The sequence below is a fragment of the Poecilia reticulata genome, chromosome 21 (assembly GCF_904066995.2).
Source record: "Poecilia reticulata chromosome 21, P_reticulata-male-v2, whole genome shotgun sequence".
NCBI lineage: Eukaryota > Metazoa > Chordata > Actinopteri > Cyprinodontiformes > Poeciliidae > Poecilia > Poecilia reticulata.
In genome coordinates, this window is record NC_088850.1 from 6503943 (window position 1) to 6527346 (window position 23404).

General features: G+C 38.8%; 1 protein-coding gene across 1 annotated transcript; it reads right to left on the minus strand.

Moving 5' to 3' along the window:
- Positions 1–1078: 1078 nt before the first annotated feature.
- gpr176 (G protein-coupled receptor 176) lies at positions 1079–17607 on the minus strand. Its single transcript, XM_081602406.1, has 3 exons — positions 16695–17607; positions 10895–11147; positions 1079–7126 (listed from the first exon to the last, which is right to left on the minus strand). The coding sequence occupies exons 1-3, from the start codon at positions 16933–16935 to the stop codon at positions 5902–5904; spliced, it is 1719 nt and encodes a 572-aa protein (XP_081458532.1). The 5' UTR covers positions 16936–17607; the 3' UTR covers positions 1079–5901.
- Positions 17608–23404: the final 5797 nt, after the last annotated feature.

The following is a 23404-nucleotide window of genomic DNA, read 5'->3' on the forward strand; positions in this document are numbered from 1 at the left end:
TTTAAAAAAAGATCCTTTATTAGTTTACTTCTCTTTTTGAAGAAGTAAACTAATAAAGGATCTTTTTGAAAAGATTCTTAAAGTAAGACTGACTTAAATTAGTCATTTTTAAACACAGTAATAAAAAAAATGAATTCCGTAAAAAAAAAATAAAAATTATAAATTTAGTTGGATAAACTTAATTTAACTACTTGTTACCAATTGAAGCAATTAATTTAAGTTGGTTCAATTAATTTCTTTTTACAGTGTAACAATGCAGGGGGAGAAAACATTCAGTAAATGTTGGAGTTTAGCTGCTATCTGACCATCTGTAAGAGTTTCTTAAGCCATCTAGGGTTTGAGTCAGTTACCTTTGCATAAGCACGGTGGCAGAGGGGTGGTTATATGGGAATACTTTACTGCCATCAAGCAAACTCTTAACTCATCTGCATAAACACATTTTAAGGTTTATTTGAGCAATTTTGACACAGTGAAAGCACATTTTGATTTTATGTTTCAGATGTTTTAGCTGCAATCTGGACCAGAAACGACCCTTAACTTCACTTTCTCCGGAGAAATGAAACCCAAGCTGAAGTGTTCGCTTCCATCTGCCATCAAACTCTGAGTCACTGCAATACCATCACTTTGTGTTTTTGTCCCTGACACGTCCCCACACGTTACGTCAGCACAGAGGGAAACACTGGAAATGTTTACACCAGGAGCTGCTCCACTGCATCTGGGTTACCTGTTGTCTAGCAACCGCCCTGTTTAAATCAGGCCCAGCTTCCAGTTACTCAGAGTAATAACTACTTAAAAAAATGGAGAGAAAGGGGGGGAAAAAAAGGAAGTGGTCATGAGCGTGTGTTGCATCTGTTCCTGAGTGATGGCTGAAAATAGATTTCCACGATAACATTAGGATTTATCTACTGAGCTGACAGGAGGAGATATAATAAACACTCATCTTTGTTATGCATTCATATGAAACAATCAAATGTAATCCAGTGTAACAGTATTTCCAAATGATCCAGAGAGGCGAAAACGGACAAATCCTGGCAGTGGAAGCTGAAAAGTAGAAAGCAGAAATGGTTTTCAAAAGACGTAGCTATATGTTCATTTATTGTGTAAAACGAGAACGTTTCTACTTTACTTTAAGTTGACAAACGCTCCAGCAAAAAAGAAGAAATATTACCAGACAGTGACAGTACAGCCTAAATGGACATAATGCATCAGTGTTAAAACTTATTAGTAGCAAGTGGGGTACATTTAAAAAACATGTTTCTCTCCCTGTCACGTATTTTATAGCTTAATAACACCACCGAATTGATTTTTTTGTACCGACAGCAACCGCAATACAAACACAATCTTACTCGACTACGACGACTTTCCACAGAGACAAAGACATGGAAGGAAAAAACAGTCACGACCTGAATACCAACTACAACAATTCCTACTGTGGCTACAAAAACCTAATGCTGATCACAAATACAGATTTGTGCTTCTGTTACTCAATAATTCTTCATGTGCTTTTTCTTATGCGGCCTGCAAAGAAGATTAAACCGTGCTTACATAGTCTGGATTGCAGCCCATATAATTTCCTGCGCTCTAAGAGTCTGAAGCAAACCTCTCTGCTGATTTCCTCTAGAGTTTCTCTGCATATTAGGAGACACTCTTCCAGGCCAAAAGGAGGAGACAGTATTCTGTTAAGATGCTTTTAAATGATGAAATTAAGGGAAAAGTCGGCATTCACATTGGATTTCTGCTTTTCAGAGGCTGTAAGCTCTAAACTCTTAACGAAAAGCTATTTCTTCCCTGCAGAGTCTGGCAAAACAGAAATGCTTACAGAAACATCCCCTTATGTGCAACTTGTTTGGGCCACTTCTTGGTCCAAACAATGGTTTAAGACAAACAACAACAACAATAATAGAAATGTCAAGCCCCAATGTTCTTGTTGAAAATCATCAGGACTGTCCCCATTTGATTTTTTTATTTATTTTAAAAAAAAAATCTTGTTATGGAATCAAACTTTTCAAAAATGCATTTCAAAAATTCAATTAGGCTACGTTCACACTGCAGCCCGAAGCAGTAGTATTATTTTTGCCGTGCAACATGTATGTGTTCTCCAGCGGGAACTGCAAATGACCTGAAAGTGTCCCGCATGCGCAGTAGAGGGCGCTATAACGTCAGCCTTCTCAGTGTTTTGCAGCCACCATAAAAAAGAAGAAGTGCTCAATGTTTGCGGAAGAAAACGTGGATGCTAAGGCTGAAGCCTCGCTTGCGCTTTTGAAGTTGTTGTCCGACCGGAGTAGCACATTATCAACTTAATCCTCATTACGGCCCGCCATGATTGTTGTTTTTCTTCCCGCTTGAGCGTATAGGACGCAGAATAGTGACGTTTGTCGAGTATCGATGACGTTCAGGACCTGACCGTAAGGATTCAGGGTCACATTTGAAAAGATCGGATATGTATCAGATTATTATCCAACTGGCCTGGATCGCATTTGAAAATAAAAATTGTTTATACTGTCATGAAAAGATCAGATCCAGGTCGCATTACGGCAAAAAGAAGAAGAAGAAGAAAAAAAGAAAACTCGTAATTGGTTCACTTTGGGCTGCAACGTGAACGTAGCCTTATTGATGCTAAACTGCAATATCCACCCTGGGAAAGTTTGTGTTGTGAGAGCAGATGAAGAGATCAGCACCAGAAAATACCTTAATTTGGGTTGAAGTTTGGCCTGTCATCCTCCTCCAAACAGGTTAACATTTTTGAAGGAACGACTCCCATTTGCATTACATATATACCACAACCTTCAGGATCTTTTAGGAAAATTAAAAATAATTGGTTTGCTGCATTCAAACTCAAAAGGGCATGTTGCAAGAGGTCTTGTTGTGCTTTTCAACAATCCTCCCACATTCAAAGACAGAAAGCCTTTTTGCCTTCACAGTCAGGGAGTGAGTGAGTGACAGTGTGGATGCCTGACAGAAATTGACAAAAAAAAAGGAAAATTTCTCCATAGATTTAGATTTTTAAGATGATTTTCTCAAACCTTTTCAGTTTAAATTCATATTAAAACATTTGTCTTTAATCTATGCTGGTTTTTGTACATTGTTCCTGTTTCATCTTTTTGTATTTGAAGCTTAATATGAACTAACAAAAAAGATGCAGTGCTTTCAGACCTCAAATGATGCAAAGAAAACAAGTTGATATTCATTTAGAAACAACAATACTAATGTTTTAATTCATGAAGAATTCAGAAATCAATATTTGGAGGAATATCCAGGAGGTTTTCAATGGGGTTCACTGCAGTGAACCCCATTGAAAACCTCCTTCTGACAAGAATTGTGAAGTGCTACAACTATAAATAAAAATCCTACAACTCATGCATGTAATGCAGATCAATTTGTAAAATTCTGATTATCATAAGGTTTTAAAATATATCCTTGCAACAAAATCTGGAATAAATGCATACATTTTCTTTGCCATTAAAAACCAAAAACATATTTGTGTTCTTTTAGCATTTTATGACTGCACAACTAAAAGGTTGTCATGTTTGAATAAGCCATCTGTGAAATCAGGTGGCAAATTTGAGGTCAAACCCAGAATAAAATTCTGGGAGAAATCAATGACACTCTGGTTTTTATGTCACTGTAAACCAACAACCTGCTTTCTGGATAGTATTACAATGCTGAAAGTGCCAAATAAATATCAGAATTTCATATTTTTGTGCTTAAAATATAGCAAACATAAGCAAGGCGTGACACATTTTTCCTGATACCACTGGAGGTGGTATGAATCAGACATTCAAGTTCTTTGTGGACATAGCAAAGCATTGTGGGTATCCTCAATAGAGGATACTGATCTGCAAATATTTGAGGTGCAGCCCAGCTCTGTTTGCCTCAGACAAAGGTTAAGGAAGAAGCGGCTACTATTGAATTATGCATCACGAAGAAGACAGAGCTAGAAGAGTCAGTTGGAACTGTTGATGCTCTTGTGTTTCTGCTTGCTTGTTTTTTTTTTTAAGAGGATTGTTGCAAACCTAAAAGAAGTCAGCAGAACAGATTCACGACATTTAAGTTATTCTTGTTTCTATAAATCTGAATTTTTACTCAATGCGGCCGATCTAAAATAAAAACAAGCGGTTTGAGTCATTTAAAACCTGTATTTGCATAATCCACATCTGCACTTTTCAGCATATGAAACTCACATACAGTGAAAGAATGAACAATAATAATGTGTAAAATATTAGTAGAGACAGGAACATTTCCAATTAGGAACCTGCAGAAAACAAAGAGTAGAAATCAGAATGCAGATTTCAAACATTTCAGCAAAAACTGAAAAGACAAATTGTTACAAAAGGTTTGAGATGTGTTCAGATCTCATCAAACTTTCCAACCAGGAGAGTTTTCTACAAGCCTTTATTGGAATAGTTAGTGGAAATGTGTGCTAAATCTTTAGCATATCTCTCATTATGATTGGATTTCTTGTTTTTAATCACAGACAGCCTATGCAGTGGCTTGCAAACTTGCTCACACCCCTTGAACTTTTGCACATTTTTTCCTGTTACAACCACAATCTTCAAAGGACTTTATTGTTTTTTTTATGTGAAAGACCAACACAAAGTAACTCATGACACAAGAAAATGATGAATGGCTTTAAATAAAATCCCATCAGGGGTCTTTGAACATCTCAGATGTTCCACTCTGTCATCCAAAGATGGAAACAGTATGGCACAATAAACATACCAAAACACAACTTTCCAAATAATACAGCTCCGCCTTCCAGCAGGGAGAAGCTTAATGCTTGAGAATGGCGTAGTCAAAGTCACAGCCCAAATCCAACTTGGAATTTGTGGCAAAACTTGAAAACTGCTTTTCACCTACAGCATCCGAGAGCATTAATTATCTTGCAAAGGAGAATGTGCAAACTTGACAAAGACGTGACATCTGACTTGCATCTGAAAGACTTCTGATCAGAAGTCTTTCAGATGCAAGTTTTTTCTTTAAAGGTGACCTATTGCACTTCCTTGATCATGTCAGAATAAGTTTAAGAGATATATGAAATGTTCATTACATTTTTTGGTACGAAATCATTCTTAGATATTGAGATTTCAGCCTTAATGTTTACACTCATATGTGAAAATGGCTGCAAACAAATGCGTAATTATACAACCATAAAAAGCATAAGTAGAGCCTCCTGCAGAACCAGCAATAATGCAGCCAGTGGTTGATGGATGGTAAGTCAAGAACAAAACACTTGTCTTTTCCAGCAGCCATTGCACAGAGCACTGCTGACCAAATCTGCTGGAGATCCACTTGGGTTGCTAGGCTTCACTAGGGTTGCTAAGTAACCGGGCAGTGCCTGCTGATTTGTGACGCTACTTTCAGAAGGTTTTTGAAACGGCTCACTTTCCAGACACCAAAAAATGTTATTGCCAAAAACCAGAAGCAATAAAAACTCCAATCAAAGAACAAAAATGTGCAAAATGTGAATTTTGCATAGTAGGATGGCCTAAGATTACAGAAAATCATGCATAATTTTTATTCCACTTAACAATTAAGTACTTACTTAGTGTTGGTCCATCAGATACATTAAAAAAGTAAAATAAAGTTAAGTTTATGATTGTAATGTGAAAAAGCTCAAGTGCTATGAGTATTTATGCAAAGGCATCCGTCTTCTCAAACATTTTATTATGTTCTATAATTATAAAACAGGATCAGTCAAAGTTGTAACGGTGTCAACTTAGCTAAAACATTACAAATAAGTCATATCAAACCGTTTTTCCCTCCACAGTGCCTCTGGTTTAGTAAACTGAAAAGTCTGAGTTCGAGTAAAAAAAAGGAAAAATCTTGTCAAAAACTAGAGTTCCAGCCAACCATATGAAGCCATCGTTGTTAGCGAGTTGTGTCCAGTGGTGCAGACTCGGTTCACGGATCCACGACGGGAATCGTGCTGACCTTGTTGTTCCTGCTGATCCGCCGCTCGGGCCGCTGCCTGGGCAGTTTGGTCTGAATCAACTCCTCTGGTGTGTTGCCCAGCGGAGGCAGCAGCCTCTTCTTGCTGTTCCTCGTCTCAGGAAGCCACTGAGGCGGCAGCTCGAAAGGTCCGAAACCGAACTGTGGAGAGTCCTCCGCTTCTGTGGGGGTAGCGGGCGCCACCTGCGACGAGGAAGTGTATGCGCATGCGTGAACGGGAGAGGACCGAGTCGCTTTAGCTGAAGCAGGGGCTTCTTTAGTGATGATCAGCTCTGCAACAGGGTCCTTTGGTGTGTTCACATCACCCTTTAAGCTTCCCAGCCTTGACCCATCCTTCTGGTTTTCCTTGCGCTCCGAGTTGCCTCCTGATGCTTGAGAAGGAATCTCATTCTCCGCATCATCCTCTTCTTCCTCCTCTTCAGAAGGTCTAAAGATTTGCTGTTGGCCGATGTTAAACATCTCCAAAAGCTGGCTCCCAGAGCGGCCAGCTGTATCAAGGCCCACAGGCTCCCCAACTGGCCCCTCGCCCACAATAGACGCCAATCTGCCGGTGGTGACCGCGTTTCGGCGGCTGTAACGCCTGTGAATCCTGAACAGCAGATCCATGCAGCTGTGACGGGCCGAGCGGTTAACCGTCAGGAGCAAGACTGGGTTGGTAAGAAGGGAAACCTTGGGGAGCCAAAGGGCTGTGAGATAAAGTGAGACGGGTAACTCTTTAGTGTCTGCAAAAACAGTACGGTAAACCACCAAGGCTCCGTAGGGGGCGCTGCAGGCTGAGAAAGCCAGCACGGCGGCCAGCAGGGTGGCGTGAAGCTCCGCCTCTCTCTGCGACACGTACGGGATGGAGATGCTGTTCTGCGGGGTCCGCAGCGCTGCGATGATCACCTTCTTCTTCTGGCTGGCACTGAGCGCTCTGCGGATCAGGAGCATGAACAGGAAGACCAGGGCCAGGGGGAAGATCACTGTGGTGACGTTGTAGATCAAAACGAAGACCACGTGACCCAGGGAGCGGGCGTGGTCATCGGAGCAGGATGAGGTGACGTAGACGTCGGTAACGTTGGTCACGGCAAACACGGGGAGGCTGGCCACGACTGCATGGACCCAGATGTAGATGACCAAGTCTCGAGATCTGGAATCGGAGATTTTCCTCTCTAGTGGGTACAGAACCGAGTAGTACCTGCAGACACAACGACAAAGAGTCAGTGGTGTCAAACTCCATTTTCATTTTGATGATAAACGTCCTCAAGGGTCAGTTATGCAAGAATGGATTGATGAAACTGTAAAAAATATTAATAGTATCTCTGCATTCAATAAGTACTTCCTAAAATTAAATATCAAACATCTTTTCAAACTAAAATTTCATGTTTGTTTTTGTATTCTTTTGGTAATCAAAATCACAGTTTTTGTCGTGGTAATTTAGAAACTTTTAAAAAGGAATTTTGAAATATTTGCACTTATGTTTGATGTCAAATATGTTTTATAGTCATTGACCATGTTGATCACGGACTAAATCTTGAAAACGCTGAGGCAGAAATGTAATAGAAGAAAGATATACTGCCACCTGCAGGTGGGAGTTGGTAGTCTCAAATGGGTTTGACCATTTTAGCCGAAAATGTGCAATAAAGTCACAATTATGTATTATTAGCGTTGATTTTGCATGAATTTCCACAAAAAACTGATTGTCCATGGAAGTATGCAAATAAAACTGCTTTGATTTGATTGATAAAATAATGTTTAAGCACACAACTGTTATCTTGAAGGTTATATTTATGTGGTCTGGAGTCTAGAGGCCCAAAGTACAAGCTCTGTTGGGCCAGATTTGGCCGCCGGGCCTTGAGTTTGACACATATGATCTAAGAGAAACTGTGATTTGTCTCTTCATGTCCCAAAGGTGTAGCCAGTTTAAAGAAACTGAAGGTAGTTTGAGGGTTCTGATGTGGTTTAAGCCGTTTTCTACTGTGAAAAAAAAGGCCTTTTCATTGAGCCGAGTGTCGTCTGACTGCAGTCACGCCTAAAACGGCTTACGAAAATCTCCCTTAAGAGGATTTATGTGGAAATACAGATAAGCAGACTGGAATTTTAAAGAGTGAATCTGTTTAAAAAATATCCACATCAAAAACAGAAGGGTTCAGAAACACCATGTATCCTGTTGATGTGAAGTTAGGCGCGCAAAGCAGAAATTAACACAATCTCCTACTGATGTACGAGCTTCAAGTGGTTTTACAGGAAAGACAGAACAGCTCCAACATTAATGAATCCATTATATTTGCTGCAAATATTTTAAAAAATGGCTAAGAGGTGAATTTTTCTGTGAAACATTTATGTTGTTGCTCTATTAGAGGGAGTAAATTTGCAAGGGAATGGCTAATAGGAATATCTGAAGGATTTAAGCTGTATTTTTCTGATTTCATACAAAAAGTGCTTGAGTTTGCAGTTTTCTTAAAGGTACTTGTATCTGTAATTAAACTTTTAATGTTTCCTGCATGATTGGTGGCTTGCCCAGACCTTTTCTTCTGCTGTCCCACAACCATTAACATTCACAAGCAGGAAAAAAAATAATAAAAAATGCTGATTTTATTAGGTATTTTCCTGCATTGATGTATAAACGAGCCAGTAGCTGTGCAGCAGCCTCAACTGTTCTGTTTATCTGCAGCCCTGATTACCCTTCGAAAGAATAAATAATTAAGTGTTTTGATATTTTTTTGACTGCGGTTGCTGTGGAGCCAACACAATCTTTAAAGCAGTAAAATCCAGGTTGAGATGATGGTGCAACAATGTAGCAGCTGACTGCAACCCCAATGCAGAAAGTAAGCCGACACCAACTCAGTTGAATAGAGAAATAAAGCAGGGATTCTTTATAACCTGTTTTTTTTTCTGAATAAAGAGAAAATATGTATTTGGTTCCTCAGCAGTTAGTGTGAAAATGCTTTTTCCTGCTTTTCTGTCACACACTTTCAGCGCTAAGTTAGAAAAATTAGTAACTCTTGAATGGTTTGACACATTTACATTTACATAAAAACAGTATAGCATGGATTACTACATGCCTGTAATGTGTTACATTTATTGTTGTGATTATTAAAATGCTTTATCTCACCACTATGCACCTACTTTTAGTGCTTTGTGTATTTCTGAAAATCATGACAGTCCTTCATGGACATTTAACACGTTTAAAATGAACATTTAATTATTTTACTGCGTTCACATTTCAACATCTCAAGTTAAATTCAGTAACTTGTTATACAGTTATTTCATTGGTTTTCACCGAATAGATAAAAAAAAATCATGTACAATAATGCAAAAAACACTTGCCTAAGGTTGCCAGCAGGGGGCAACGTAGTGGGACAAAGACAGCATAATAAATTTATAAGATTAAAAAAGCAAGGAGGAGAACTATAGCCAGAATACTGCAAGAATGTTTTTAGACAAACTGTGTGCAAATTTGTTTTAACGGATAATTTTTTTCATAGGTGCATGCTAATGTAAGGTAAACATCTTAGCGAAGTTTCCCACGGTTGCTCCTTAACCCTTTCCTTTATCACTATAAATCTAACATGAATGAGCTGAGAATGATTATTGTCATTTGCTAATTTATTATAAGAATGTTTAAAAAGATGATAACCACAGCAGAAAAGAGCACAGGACAGTTTTTGCTGCTAATGTCTCTCCCTTTTGTCTGTTCCTACTTAATTTTTGATCCTGGGATACCAGGACGTTTTGTTTATGCCTGCAGGTAATATGCTCACAGCATGTTTATCTGCTTAACACAGATTTGTGGCACATCTTTGATCTAAAATCGCAGTCGACACCAGAAGCGATACTTAAAGTGTTCCCACAAAACTCAGCAGCACATTTTTGCATATTTCCACTGAAACAAACAAAATACGTGTCTTTGTGAATACTAAAAATAAAAAAAGGTGCATTACAACCTAAATTTTGTCCTTCCACATAATTTTCCATATGTTATAGGAGTGAGTGTTATTACAATCCAGCTCAAGATGCAAACAAAAAAAAGATATTTTGGCCACTTTTATGCAAACGTATCAAAATTTTAGACGTGTATTTAATTTTATTTTCATTTCGGGGCAACCCTTAAGTGGAAACATGACACATGCGCCTTCATGAATCAATTTGTATCCAGCAAATACTTTTTTTGCTTTGCTTTTTGCCCGTTTCTCTTCTGGTCTGACCAATTGTTTACTGCTTCATTATTTATTTAGCTGAACAAAGTGGATGCTCGATTAACCAATTCTGACAACAAACAGGACAAATGCGATTCCATTTTCCAGATGAGATAGAACACAGTTAAATTTTAAAGACAGTGTGTGCGACTTTATGTGGGCAGCAGCTGCTATCTTTGGCTGCAGCACTTAAAGCTGCAGGGAAGCTGAGACACATGCAGAATCAATCCCAGGGCACAGAGAGAGGCTAAAAGGACTATTCTGACAACCTGGACATATTTTTTAGCTCTTATTTGTGACTATTTTATAATATGTAGCTCACCGTTTTCAATGGTACAAAAAAAACCCCTTTCACTTTGGGAATGTTAGCATCATGTGTGGACAAAGTGAAGAGCTCAAATTACATTTGGTGAAGTGAGCAGGGGGTGCTCTTCATCATTTTTCAACTACATGTTGACATTTAGGTTGTTATGGCTGGAACAAAAAGCATTCAACTCCAGGAAGAAGCTTTTATTTCAAGAACACAATTTACTGTAAGTAGAAGTGCTGTAAAGACACATTTGCCCCCATACAGATTCCGCCTGTTCTTCCATTTTTGTTTCTTTTAATACATGAAATAATCATCTAAAAAAAAAAAAAGCGTTTCCTATTCACTCTCCATCAAATTAAGATTTGTACAAGGGCAAATCTTACATCCACAGCACTGTGTATAACGTCTTCCTGCTTTTAAAATGCAAACACTACAACAAACCAATGATTGTGTGTACCTGTCGAGCGCGATGGCGCTGAAGCTGAGCACAGTGACGGAGCAGAACAGTTTATGCAGGAATTTGACGACCTTGCAGAGCAGCAGAGTGTGAAGCCACAGGCAGCAGCGGGGACTGGCCCCCAGCGCCACGTCGAAGGGGACGCACACGAGTCCGGCGCAGATGCCGGAGCACGCCAGGTTCTTGATGAATCGTTTGGTAACCGACTTAAAGACACTCGTGCAGCAGGCGCACCACAGCACGGTCGCATTACCTGCGGAAAGGAGAAAATGGGTTGGGAGTAAGATCAGACTTTCTGTTTGCCTGAAGTGATTATGAAGCTGAATCGGTATTAAACGAAGTTAATGCAGATTGTAAAGGTGTGTTTACAACTGGTTCTTAGACTTTATTGCTGGGTGTCAGACTGGACCCGGATGACGCGCGAAATTCAAATGGGGTCTGAATTTCGCGCTCATGTATATTTTTTTGAGGTATCTCAAAAAAGTACACGTATATTTAGGATATGATCCATATTGTCTCGGAAAAATAAAATAATAAGAAAAGACTTATTATAATCTTGAGGATTTATCCGGAGTCTATGGTGCTGCAGACCTCATTTTATATAGTGAGCCAGAAGAAAGCTTTAAAAAGCCTGGAAGCATAAAATGATTTAGTTTCGGGTTGGGTCAACCATTTAGGATCAAAATAAGCATTAAATTGCTGTCGACTTGTTTCTGCTCAGGTGAGTAGCGAGTTTTTACTGTTTTAAGTAATTAGTCTATGATAACAACAACAACAAGCTAACTCGTGTTATTGCTACTTGTAAATAATTTATTTCTCTTCTGCAAACCCAAATTCATGCTGGGGTTGTATGTTAATGTTGAGTCGATCTGCATTTCTACAATGTAGGTCAACCATTCGGCATTAACATGGTTCGAGGCCAGAGACGGTGGGGAAACATTTCACAGCTCACTGTGACTTACATGTGGCTGCTTGTCTTTCTCAGTAACTGTCCAAAAAAATACCTGAAAATACAATTTAAACGATGCGATCGTCACCTGTTAGAAAGCGGAAACTCTGGCATTAAGTTTCTGCACATCCTGTTTTTAACCGCAGATTGTTGACACTTTTCGCGTTTATTTTATTTTATTTATTTTTTATTAACTCCCTTGTGACCAACTAGCTTTGGACAACGAAAATAACGTCCATCTCTCTATTAGAAAGGCTGGAACAACCGTACAGGACACAAACTTTAGGGATTTTGAAGCTGGATCAACAGAAGTAAACGGGCTGCGTTTACTTCCTGACCTTATTTGCATTGCATGACGTCGGTGCTACGTCATTTGAAATCCAGCAATAGAAATCGTTAGAAAAGCAAAAAAAAAAAAAAAAATGTATCGTTCATAATTACTTAATGGATAAATTAATTAGACCCTCACATAAAGCATTGACTGTTCATTTCTTTTTGTTTTACATTTTGGTACGGCAATAAAAATGCGCCTTTATATTGAGACATTATTTTTGCTAATCTGTTCATTTTAACCATGTTTTACGTCATAATCTGGCATCAACCAGCTGATACACATGAAGTCATATCCTTGGACAGCAAAGTGCTGTGTGGGATCAGCAACATGTTGTTCTGATGCGATAACAAGAACATCCCACATGCTCCAAACAGCTGCAGGTTGCTCACATCAAGGGCTCCCTGCAACAGAGACTCGCTCACAAAATGACATCTTCATGCAGACAGACAGCAATTTAACCTTCATCCTGCTTTTTTTTTTTTTAAATTTTAAATCTCTGCCTTACAATACTCACCTTCCACTTGGCAAACACCGTGACAACAACCAATAGAGATAAAAACCAAACACTAAATCTGACTGTTCTGTCAACCCGTCAAATGCCAGTCCAACCAGAGCGGCAGCAGAGAGGACAGTTTGTGTTTTCTCTGGGTTCAGAGTTAATGAGCTGCTCTCAGTGAGACGCCTCTATGTGTCTAAAGGTAGCAGCACAAGCTATTAAGACCAAATGTGTGACTCATTTTCAACGCATTTAACAGCTCCTTTTTTATTATTATCGCATCCGAGTGGTGTTTAATGACTTTATTTCCCATGGCAGCAATGTTTTGTGAATGATGAGCAGCAGATGGCTAAAACGCCTAATTTTTTCTCTTGGTTCTGAATGAAGCTGTTGCTTTGTTTGCTGTTCTGGCTGCACTTCACCAGAAAATTGCACCAAAGGAAGATACACAATTTGTTATTGTTTTAAATTTTGTTGAGAAGGCCGAAACAGCATAAATTAATCACTGAAAGTATTTGGCACTGTTATAATAATAATAATAATAATGATGAATTTAATTTGTAATGCACTTTTCATTAACAAAACTCTCATAGGATAACAATCAAAGCACTTGAAACTTGATTAAAAGTGAATAAAATCATTGATAATCAAGTAATGTTAGAAACTGTTATAACATTTCTTGGCTTTTTTTGTTGTGATGCTTATGGCATTATTTTTGCAATAATGCTATAAATTTATTTTTAACAACTTTTTTTTTAAATGAACTCTGAATAAAAAAAAGTGACACAATTAGAACATCGGATTACAGATAAAATGGTTATTTGATGGTATTAATTTCACTAATCGTTTCATTTTATTCTTTAAAATACAACAACTTATACATAACTTTATATTTTTGCATCATTTTTGGACAAATAAAGCCAAATGACCTGTTTTATTAAATACATTTTTATTCTAATTTCTGACTTGAATAATTGTTTGGATGACTACTTTTTACTGAATAGTAAAAATTGGACTGTTCTGATACATAAACATGATTGAACTAGACCATCTATCTCATTGTAGGTTTGGTTGTATCATTTTTACTCTTTCCACTGATATTTCAGTAATATTTTGCACCTTCTACCAAATCTTGATATTTTAACCAGTCTTAGGAAAGCAGAACTTATTGTAAACAGTCAGATTAACATAACAAAAACTATTTTTAAAAATATATTGTGAATAAAGAATAGCCATTGCTGAATTTATTGCTCTAACATTAAAGGCAGACAATACAAAATGAAGCTTCATCTTCAGTGTGATGCTGAGAGCATTTCAAGCCGTAACTTCTCCTACTTTCCCGGCTGTTTATTGCTTTCATTTTGTTTTCCGTTTATGAATGAGACCCTATGCGGAGCAGTGAGCCACAATAAACATTATTCTATGTTATTGTCAGACTTTAAAGCACACAAGAGCTTTCCTCCTGCAAACAATATCAACCCTTAACTACTGCGCACCAATCAACTCAAGCCCTTTGCCTGAAATAGCAGGAACTGGTTATCTTCTAATCGAAACAATAAAAATAAGAATTACATTTTTTGTAAATTGGTTGATTTGTAATTCTGCGTTTAGTGTTTTCCTCATAGAGGATCGCCTGAACACCTAAAAGAAGAAGCAACTAAAAAATATTCAACTCAATCATTATATGAATTACATGTTAAGTTCAGAGAAATATATGCAAAAAAGTGAGACAACAACAAGCTAAGTAAAGATTTAAGACTGCAGATGAGGGCTGTCTTTCTGCATGGAGTTTGCATGTTCTCCCTGTGCGTGTGTGGGTTTTCTCCGGGTACTCCGGTTTCCTCCCACAGTCCAAAAACATGACTGTTAGGTTAATTGGCCTCTCCAAATTGCCCCTAGGTGTGAGTGTGTGTGTGCATGGTTGTGTGTCCTGTGTGTCTCTGTGTTGCCCTGCGACAGACTGGCGACCTGTCCAGGGTGTACCCCGCCTCTCGCCCGAAACGTTGGCTGGAGATGGGCACCAGCAACCCTCCCGACCCCACTGAGGGAAAAAGGGTGCAAGAAAATGGATGGATGGATGGATGGATGGATGGATGGATGGATGGATGGATGGATGGATGGATGGATGGATGGATGGATGGATGGATGGATGGATGGATGGACTGCAGATGACACATTTGTCTGTAAATCATTAATATAAACACTAGAAGTTCAGCTGATTATTTGCAAGAGTTCACGTGTTCTTGATCAACACCTGAATTCAGATGATCTTTCATAAGTGTCCAAGTGAATCTGGTCCATTTAAAGTGGGTGAAAGCCACCTGATGCAGAACGGGAAAAGCTGACGTTAGCCGCTCGTGTCCGGGAGCTCACTCTTTCAATCGTTGCTCGTATCTTCAACAAAGATACGATCGTTGTTTGTATCTTCACAACGGCAGGTGAGGACTGGAATGCAGGTGAGTCAGTACATCAGGAGATTTACCTTTGAACCACGTTGCTTCAAACTATATGCATCAAAAACAAGACGTCAAAATGAGCGCTGGAAAATAAAACCTCGGATTCCCTTATCCTGGCCGCTTCACCGACTGCAAATTTCTTCAATGTGTTCTGAAGGTCATAGCAGCGAGAGGACAGTACAACCTCAGAGATTCCCAAAGCAGACACCAGAAAATCCTGACCGAGCCGAACGTGCCCCCATTTTGCAAAGCGTCTGCAAACTTTTGACTCAGATGTGTCGTCACATGAGCTGGAATATTTTAAATAAGAATCGTGGGATGTAATATCTGCAACTGGTGAGAAGGATAGCACAATTTAAAGGTGAGCAGCAGGACTACTTCTAATAAACGAAGGCCATTACCACGGTGGGGCTGAATTTAAAGCTCAAAATGTTTTCTCCACCTCTATGATACTGCTGCATTAAAATAATATCCACTTGTCTGGAGAATGTACTTGAAAAGCAGCAGTAAAAGGCCAAAACTGAAAGATTTATACAGAAAATCTTAGATTCGTCATTTAGATGCCGGCAGCTCAAAACAAGATCCATATTCATGAGGAAAATGTGAGGAAGCTGCGGAGAAGATTACATTTTAAAAATATGCATGGCTAGTCGTACAAAAAAAATGTTTAAAATATGTGCAAAGGTTGGGGAAGTCATTAACTTCACTTAGTGGAAACTGGAAATGCATGAGGAATATTCCCATTTTGGACCTGGTGGAGTATTCCCAGTCCTGGATTATTAATCCATGCATCGCTCTGAAGCCTTCCTGTTTCCTTCAGCTCCTTAGTGGTCTGTCAAACATACTGTTGCCATTCTATCCGACGCTCAATATGCATGTGTCTCTTGCTGAAGACGACCTTGTCTGCACAAGTTTATGGTGGAAATGAATCATTTTCATTCATGTAGCTCCCATGTTATCACAACAATGGTTTTACAAAACATTTCCTCCGTCATGTCAAGGAAAATCTTTCTCTTCTTTTCAATTAAAAGCATGTTTGACTTATTGGTGTGTTTGCAACTCAAGAGCTATTCATTTGTCTTTGATCTTGATGTGGTTTTGAGCCAAAGCCATGTCATTTCATTCTGTTTTGCAGCATTTTGTTTTTTAAGTCAATGGAACCAGCGTTCATGGTTCAAATGGGAACTTTGTGGCCTCTCCAAAAACATCCAGCCTCTGACGAATCTCATACCTTCCCTTGTGACACACAAGCAATCTGGTGCAAGTGTGTTTTCAGCTCCAGAGAAACACGATGTCACGACCGCATCCGTGACAAATGACACATGCATTTGCATATTTCATTTTTTGGCCAGAACGCTTATGCTTCTGGCTGCTATAACTGCGTGCATGTCAAAAAGCCAGGATGTGATAGAGGTCCGTCAAGGCAAGGCAAGACGGTGTGAACAGCTCTGCTGAGGCTCAGGGTAATGTCATGGAAAGAAGCTTAAGAAAGAGGCGTTAAAATGGCAAAATTTGAGAAAAATGTTCACTTTGTGGGTGATTGAATATGCAATAAGTGGACGTACCGAGCAGCGACCCGATCAGGATGAGAACCTGGACGGTGGTGGTGAAGTCCCGGTAGGCTTGCTCTCGGACCAGGCGCTCCTGCTGCTCCTGCAGCCCGGTTCCGTCTGCAGGCGGACTGCTGCTGCTGCTGCTGCTGCTGTCCCACCGGCCCGATGCGTTCAGGAGATCCAGCCAGAGGTGGGCTGCTGTGAAATTCACCGCACCGTCCCCCACCGTAGCTGCCCGGCTCCAGCCATCCATCTCGACCACGCAGAGATCCGAGGTGATTATTTCTAAGTAAGGTTGGAAGATGCTGGCCACGGGAACTACAAAAGCATGTTCACGGAAATTACGGTGAAAAAAAAATAAAAATAAAAAATCAGAAATGCAGAACGGAGAGCTAGGAAAATACGTGCAGATATGTAAATAAAACGTGGAAGAAGAAAACAATAAACAGTAATCACAGCGCAAAATGAACCTCAGCTGCAGCTTCCGACCCACATTTCCCCATTAGGGATGCATAGCAGAAAATACAGGTCAATGAAAGCCATGCACGCTGTGGACGGCTGGACGGTGCGACCTGACATCCAGGGCACCTACAACAACACCGGGCTGCGAAATGTCCACGATCCACAGGGGGACGCAGCGTGCGCCGCCAAAAACACAAACCCCTCTCCTCTTCTCGGCAAAAACATCCTGGCTGCAGGCTGGTAGCTGCTGTTTTCTTTACAGACTGGATGGTGAGGAGAGACTGCGACCGAATCCGGAATCTCCCAGCGTGAGGTGAAAGAATGGAGAGGAGAGGAAAGGAGAGGAGACGAGAGGAGAGGAGAGGAGAGCAGAGCCCCTCCTTCTGCTGTTGCACCGAGAAACTCCACAGAATCTTATGAATGGCACGCAGCATGACCAAACTGCATTCCAATTAAATTATGATGATGATGATTGGACTGTTAAACGCTTCCCACAAGATTAACCCACCGGGGTTTTATTTAAAGCAGCAAGCCAGACTTTTCTGTAAAATCATCAAACTCACCTTTAGTGGCGGTTCATGCCCTGGATGAGCCACAGAACCCAGAATGTGATAAGATGGTTGATTGTTTACCTCCATGGCGTAGAACACCTGTGTCAAACTCAAGCCCCGCGGGCCAAATCCGGCCCGCCGCAGCACATAAGTGTGCTTAAATATTAAGTTATTAATCACATCAATGCATTTTTTTTTATCCGTTTACTGCCGAATTATATCAGTCAGTCCCTCCAGTTTCTTGAGAATTATTGTGGAAATTCACGGATCCTTTGTTGAGCTGGTTTTATTGAATGATCAGGGCTGTGACACGGTTTGTCTTTAAAATGGATGACTTCTCGATTTATTCACGAAAACAACCGTGTTATAGGCTGCCCGCTCCAAGTCCTACACAAAACAAAAGTACATGACAAAACTAGAGTTAATTCCTGCTATTTTGCGATTGTAGGTTCACTAAAATACAGAACTGATTCATATATTGCAATGGTAATAACAAAAATGAACTTAATAGATCTATAAATAAACTGGATCTAGTTAAATGAAAAGTAAACACGCAAGACAACATGACAAAAGAGGAAGGTTTAAGGGCGCAAACAATTTAAAGATAATACTACAGAAAAGGAGGGGCTTGCGATCTTAAAGTAATGGCTAAAACAATTACAGTTTTAATAGGTGTTTCAGCAGGTAAGAAATAATAACCGAAAAAAATACATTTTGTGTAATTATAATAAAAGAGAAATATAACCAGGTTACACCAATAGCTACATAATTGGGAGTTTATTGCAGATTTTTCTCAAAATTTGTCAAAAACGTTCTTACTTGTACTAAACAGCTGCCTCAGTTTTAATTGGTATCAGATTATAGTCCATGATCTACATAGCGAGGAATAAAAAGTCACATTTACTGTCATAAGTGCCAATATTGCAAATATTTCCAAATTAGCTCCACAAACACTTTGATTTTTATTGCAAAAAAATCTCAGAAAGAATTACAAAATCCTGGAGGGACCGAAAAGATGTTCAATAACAGTAATTAATTTTAAGGATGTTTTGACTGAAGTCAGTAAACAATAAAAAACTTGTTAAAGGTACAACCCAAAAAAATGTAGTGAGTGCCTGCGCCGCCCATGTGGACAGAGAAACGGATCATTATAAGTGGTTTATTATGTTTCCAGAGCTGTACACACAGCTATTTTAACGGGCTTGTGTTTGTATTCTTTCTTGTTTGTTTTTCAGTTGTTGCTTTTTTTTTTATTAGTATATTTTATGAACAAGATTTTTAAACTTTTAAAGGCACACAAAAGGCAAGGGAAGTGCATAGATAACAAGAAAAGTGAGCCACAGCAAAACATATTGAGGCAATTTCACCTTCAAAATCAAAAATCTGCGTGCGGAGATCATTTCAAGTAAATCTGTTAAAGGAACTATAAGATTTGGTTGAGGTCAAGAATGTTTACAACAGAACACCTGTCCACCCCCCAAAAATGTGAAAAATGTAATGTTTTAGGTCACTCATTTCAGAAATCTAAACTTCTAGATAACTCCAAATTGAGTCTCTTGGAAAATTTGAACACTGTGAAATAGTTTAAATTGGAAGCTCGTGTAAACACCCCAGTCAGTTAATTAACTCAAAACACATGCAGGTTTCCTGACCCTCTAAATGGTCTCTCAGTCTGAGTCGTTAGGTTTCAAAATCATGGGGAAGGCTGCTGACTTGACACATGTCCAGAAGATAGTCAGTGACACCATGATTCTTTCCAGCGGCCATTAAGCGAGAGGCAGGGCAGCCTGGACTGGTCACCAAAGAGACGAATCAATCTAACAGAAGTTTTTTTGGACTATGTGAGAAAACTGGAGTACCTGGAAAGAATCCATGCAAACTCTTTGCAGAAAGACCCCAGGCTGGGATTCGAACCCAGGACCGTTTTGTTCTCTAATTTTCCAAAACACTGAAATTTCTGCTTTTCATGATCTGTAAGCCGCAATACTCAAATGTTACAAGTAACATAAAAATATTTCACTCTACATGATGACTCTCATGACTTCTTTTCAGACAAAAAATATCAAACTTTATGAGATTGTGATTTTTTTTTAAATGCACCTAAAAGTTTAAGTCAACACCAGAGGGAAAGAGAAACAAAAAATCTCATCTCAACAGTGGAAGAAAAAGAGACGTTTTCCAGCTCCTAAATAGTGCAGTGAGTCCAAACTGTGCACAGTGGCTCCTGTACTGTCAAATCACAACATTATTTAAGCTGTTTACTCATTTAGAAATTCATACCAGTTAATGTAAGAATCCCTTCCAAGCCAAACACTTCACAATCCATGTCGAAATCTGTGGTAAGCCTTTTAAAAGCTTTGGGTTTTGTGAAATCCTGTGCAGTGCAGGAATCCAAACTCCATCTCCATGGTGTGTTTTTACAATCATACATTTATTTGTGATAAAACTAAACCCTGGCGTGGTATCTTCAAGTGAACGCAATAACATTACATCTGAAGACGGACTGTTCTGTTCTTTAGGAAAATGCTTAACCTTTTTAAAGGATCCCCTTTCACACTGCAGTTGTTGCCTTCAGTTCAGGCTTTAACAGGAGCTTGTAACATTCCTCTTGGGTTTGATGGAAATACCAGAAGCAGGAGAGAACAGACTTCTGTAATGCAAAGCAGTTTGCATAACAACAAACAACACACAGTACTGCACACAAGCCTTTCAGTTATGTTTTGGGTAAATAGATCTACAACTTTTCGGTACGTTTTTTTTTTTTTTTTTGTGGATTATTTTATGATTTTGGCTGCTTTTCCACCCAACTTCTGTTTAAAGCGTAAAAATAAGATGAAAAGTGGAGGACAAAAAAAGTACCGAGACTACAAATCTCTTTCATAAGTAGGAATAATGTATTTATTATGTCACACTGGACTGAGGATGTAATCTAAGACAGTTATTTACAAAAGTATTCGTACTTTATTGTACCATCACTTCTTGTCCTCTATTTCCTAAATTTTTTGCCAGGATATTGTTTTGCTTATTTTAATTGTACGCAGTTCTTTAATAATTCAATAAGTCGAACGAATTAAATTCAAGTTCAACAATTTAAACATGAAAACCGATTCATTTTTTCTCCGAAACAATTTCGTCATGCAATTGAATTTCTTCTGGACGATGACGGACAACAGAGAGATCTCCTGGAGCTGCAAGCCGGAGGCCACAGAGGTCGTGCTAACGCTGTAATCCACCAGATCTCGCAGGTTTTCAGCTGAAGAGAGGATCGACTGGGACCCGTCCATCCTTCAGTGTTTAAGCCTGTGTTTTCAACCCAGTTTCTCTCCTAGAGTAAACTGCTGGAGGGTCGATTGGTGCAAATAACTGCCATGTTTTTTCCACCAAAGGAGCTTCTACTGCAACTAACTCGTTTCTTCTGTAGAAATACTCTTGGAGCAGCATTTTCTTTTTCTCTCTCTTTCTTTACTCTGTCCTTTCAAATCCCCCGAGTGTCGTGACAGATGGTCTTTCAAACAGAGCCAACTTCTGGTTCTGCTGGAGGGTTCTTCCTGTTAAAAGGAAGTTTTATCCTCTCCACTGTCACTACATGCATCCTCAATATGAGGCAATGATCTAACTTACTTAACTGCTGATCAATTTAAATAATTGGTGCAGAGTTAGCCTTTCACGCCACCCTTTTTTTTGGAAAGTCTTCCTGTTTAAAGGGAAGTTTTTTCCTCTCCAGTCATCACTTGCATCCTCAGTAGGAGGCATTGCTTAAACTTACTTTGCTTTTAGTGAATTTAGAAAATTGGTGCAGTGTTAAAAAGTGATTTCATTCTTGAGTCGTTAAAGGGTTGGACTTGCAACCTGCACCTGTCTTGTTGTCGCCTTCCTGTCCTCAAATTCCATTTGCATGATTTGTTTCTGTTTCTCCCAAAAACTGCATGAATAAAGTCTTCAGTTTGGTGCTTTGTGAACAAAATTGTTTTTTTAAAAAAAGGGTTTAGTTGAGACCAGAGACTTCATAATTCCTTTTATTTTGTAGTTTTTGTTTATTTAGGATATTTGAAATGTCTTCCAGTTCCAGTGTTGAATGTTTATTACAATTTGAAGTTTGAGGATGAAGAGGACGTCTTCCCTTTGGTCTTCTGGGTTGGGTTTTTAAAGTTTGATCTTTGAGAATGTGTTCTTGCATTATTATGCTGTAGCCATTGTATTAGTTGAAAATGGTCTCATTGCCATTTTACCGTTTATGGCAATAACTTCTCAGATGATTTGTCATCCAGCAGAACTTACTGTGACAGTCGTCAACCTAAACGTTGCTGGACAATAAATTGTCCCAGAAGTTATTGCCATAACATAGTGGCCATAGCATAATGATGCAGAAGCACATTTTCAAAGATCAATAAACTTTAAATTCTAATGAACATTTAATACTAGAATATGTCCAAAATAAATGTAAATGTCTTCTTCATCTGAGGTGCCATTGCTGGGGGAGATTTGAGATCAAACAACCTGAAAACGGCCTCACCTCTTCAGTTTGAGTCTCTACGTCACACTGAGCCAATGGACCTGGGAGACAGGAGACGCAGCGAGCTTCTGCTGCTGGGCAGTCCTGAGAGAAGAAAATGAGGATTTGACTAGACCGTCCTGATGAGAAGCTGCTTCTGGACTCAAATGAACTCCATCCATCCATCCTGGCTCCCTTACATTTCTGGGAATTACGTGACCATTTTGATTTCTTTTCAGGGCTGTTCTCACAAACTGTTAACATAAAAATGAATAAAACCAGAAAATCCTTTGAGTTAAATTTGTCTTTGAATGTGAAGATTTGACATGAAGATTCCTTTGAGATGACAGAAAAAGAGACAATATTAAACATTGGGCACAATGTTATCTCCAATGTTTAAAGTTGTCCCCAATTTTTAATTATATCTCCAGTGCTTAACATTGTCCTTGATGTTTAAGGTCACATCCGATGTTTACTGTATCTGGAATGTTTTGCTTTATCTCCAATGTTTAACTCAAAAGGAAACTTTTCTGGAGACGAAGTTTGACATCTGATAAACATGGCAATAATGTTAAACATCAACATTAATCATTATTCTTGATTAAATAAAAAATCGGGGACGTTAAATATCCTGGATATTAAATGCTAAACATCGGTGGTTATAGCAAAAAAAAAAAAATTTCTACCTGAAGACTCTGGACAGGTTGAGGTAATAAAGTATGATTTAACAGATTATGAATTGGTGATAAGCTGGTGTTATACAGTAATTATTTGCATACGTGTTGGATAAGTTATTATTCAGATCTCACTAAAACCAATCAAACTACAAACAGACATAAAACAATGTCTTTAACTTAATCAATAATGAGAACAAATGTGCACATTTAATACACATATTGTTAAATGTGCAAATATTATATAATTAGAACATGTTACAATCTCTTGGCAAACTGAAAAAGACAAGAACCTAATGAGCTAGTTTTAATTTATTTGTGATTTTTACACATTTAAGTGACATGAGTATCTTAGGTGTAAATTATCTACAGAAGTGTGTAAAAATGGATCCATTTTCTAATTTAAACCAATGTCATTAATAATCTGTAAGTGGACGGAACACTTTTTAAGATAAGCCCATTTTAAAAACACAAAATATACATGTCAACTAAAAAACTTCAGCCTCTCTTTGTTTGCATCTTAAACTGGAACTATAAGATGAA

Excerpts from the sequence above, each read along its gene's own strand:
- gpr176 (XM_081602406.1), bottom strand. The coding sequence starts at position 16,935 with ATGGATGGCTGGAGCCGGGCAGCTACGGTGGGGGACGGTGCGGTGAAT. Across the intron at positions 11,148-16,694 it reads CCTGATCGGGTCGCTGCTCG|GTAATGCGACCGTGCTGTGG; the intron begins GTACGTCCACTT and ends TCCTTTCCGCAG. Across the intron at positions 7,127-10,894 it reads AGCGCCATCGCGCTCGACAG|GTACTACTCGGTTCTGTACC; the intron begins GTACACACAATC and ends TTGTGTCTGCAG.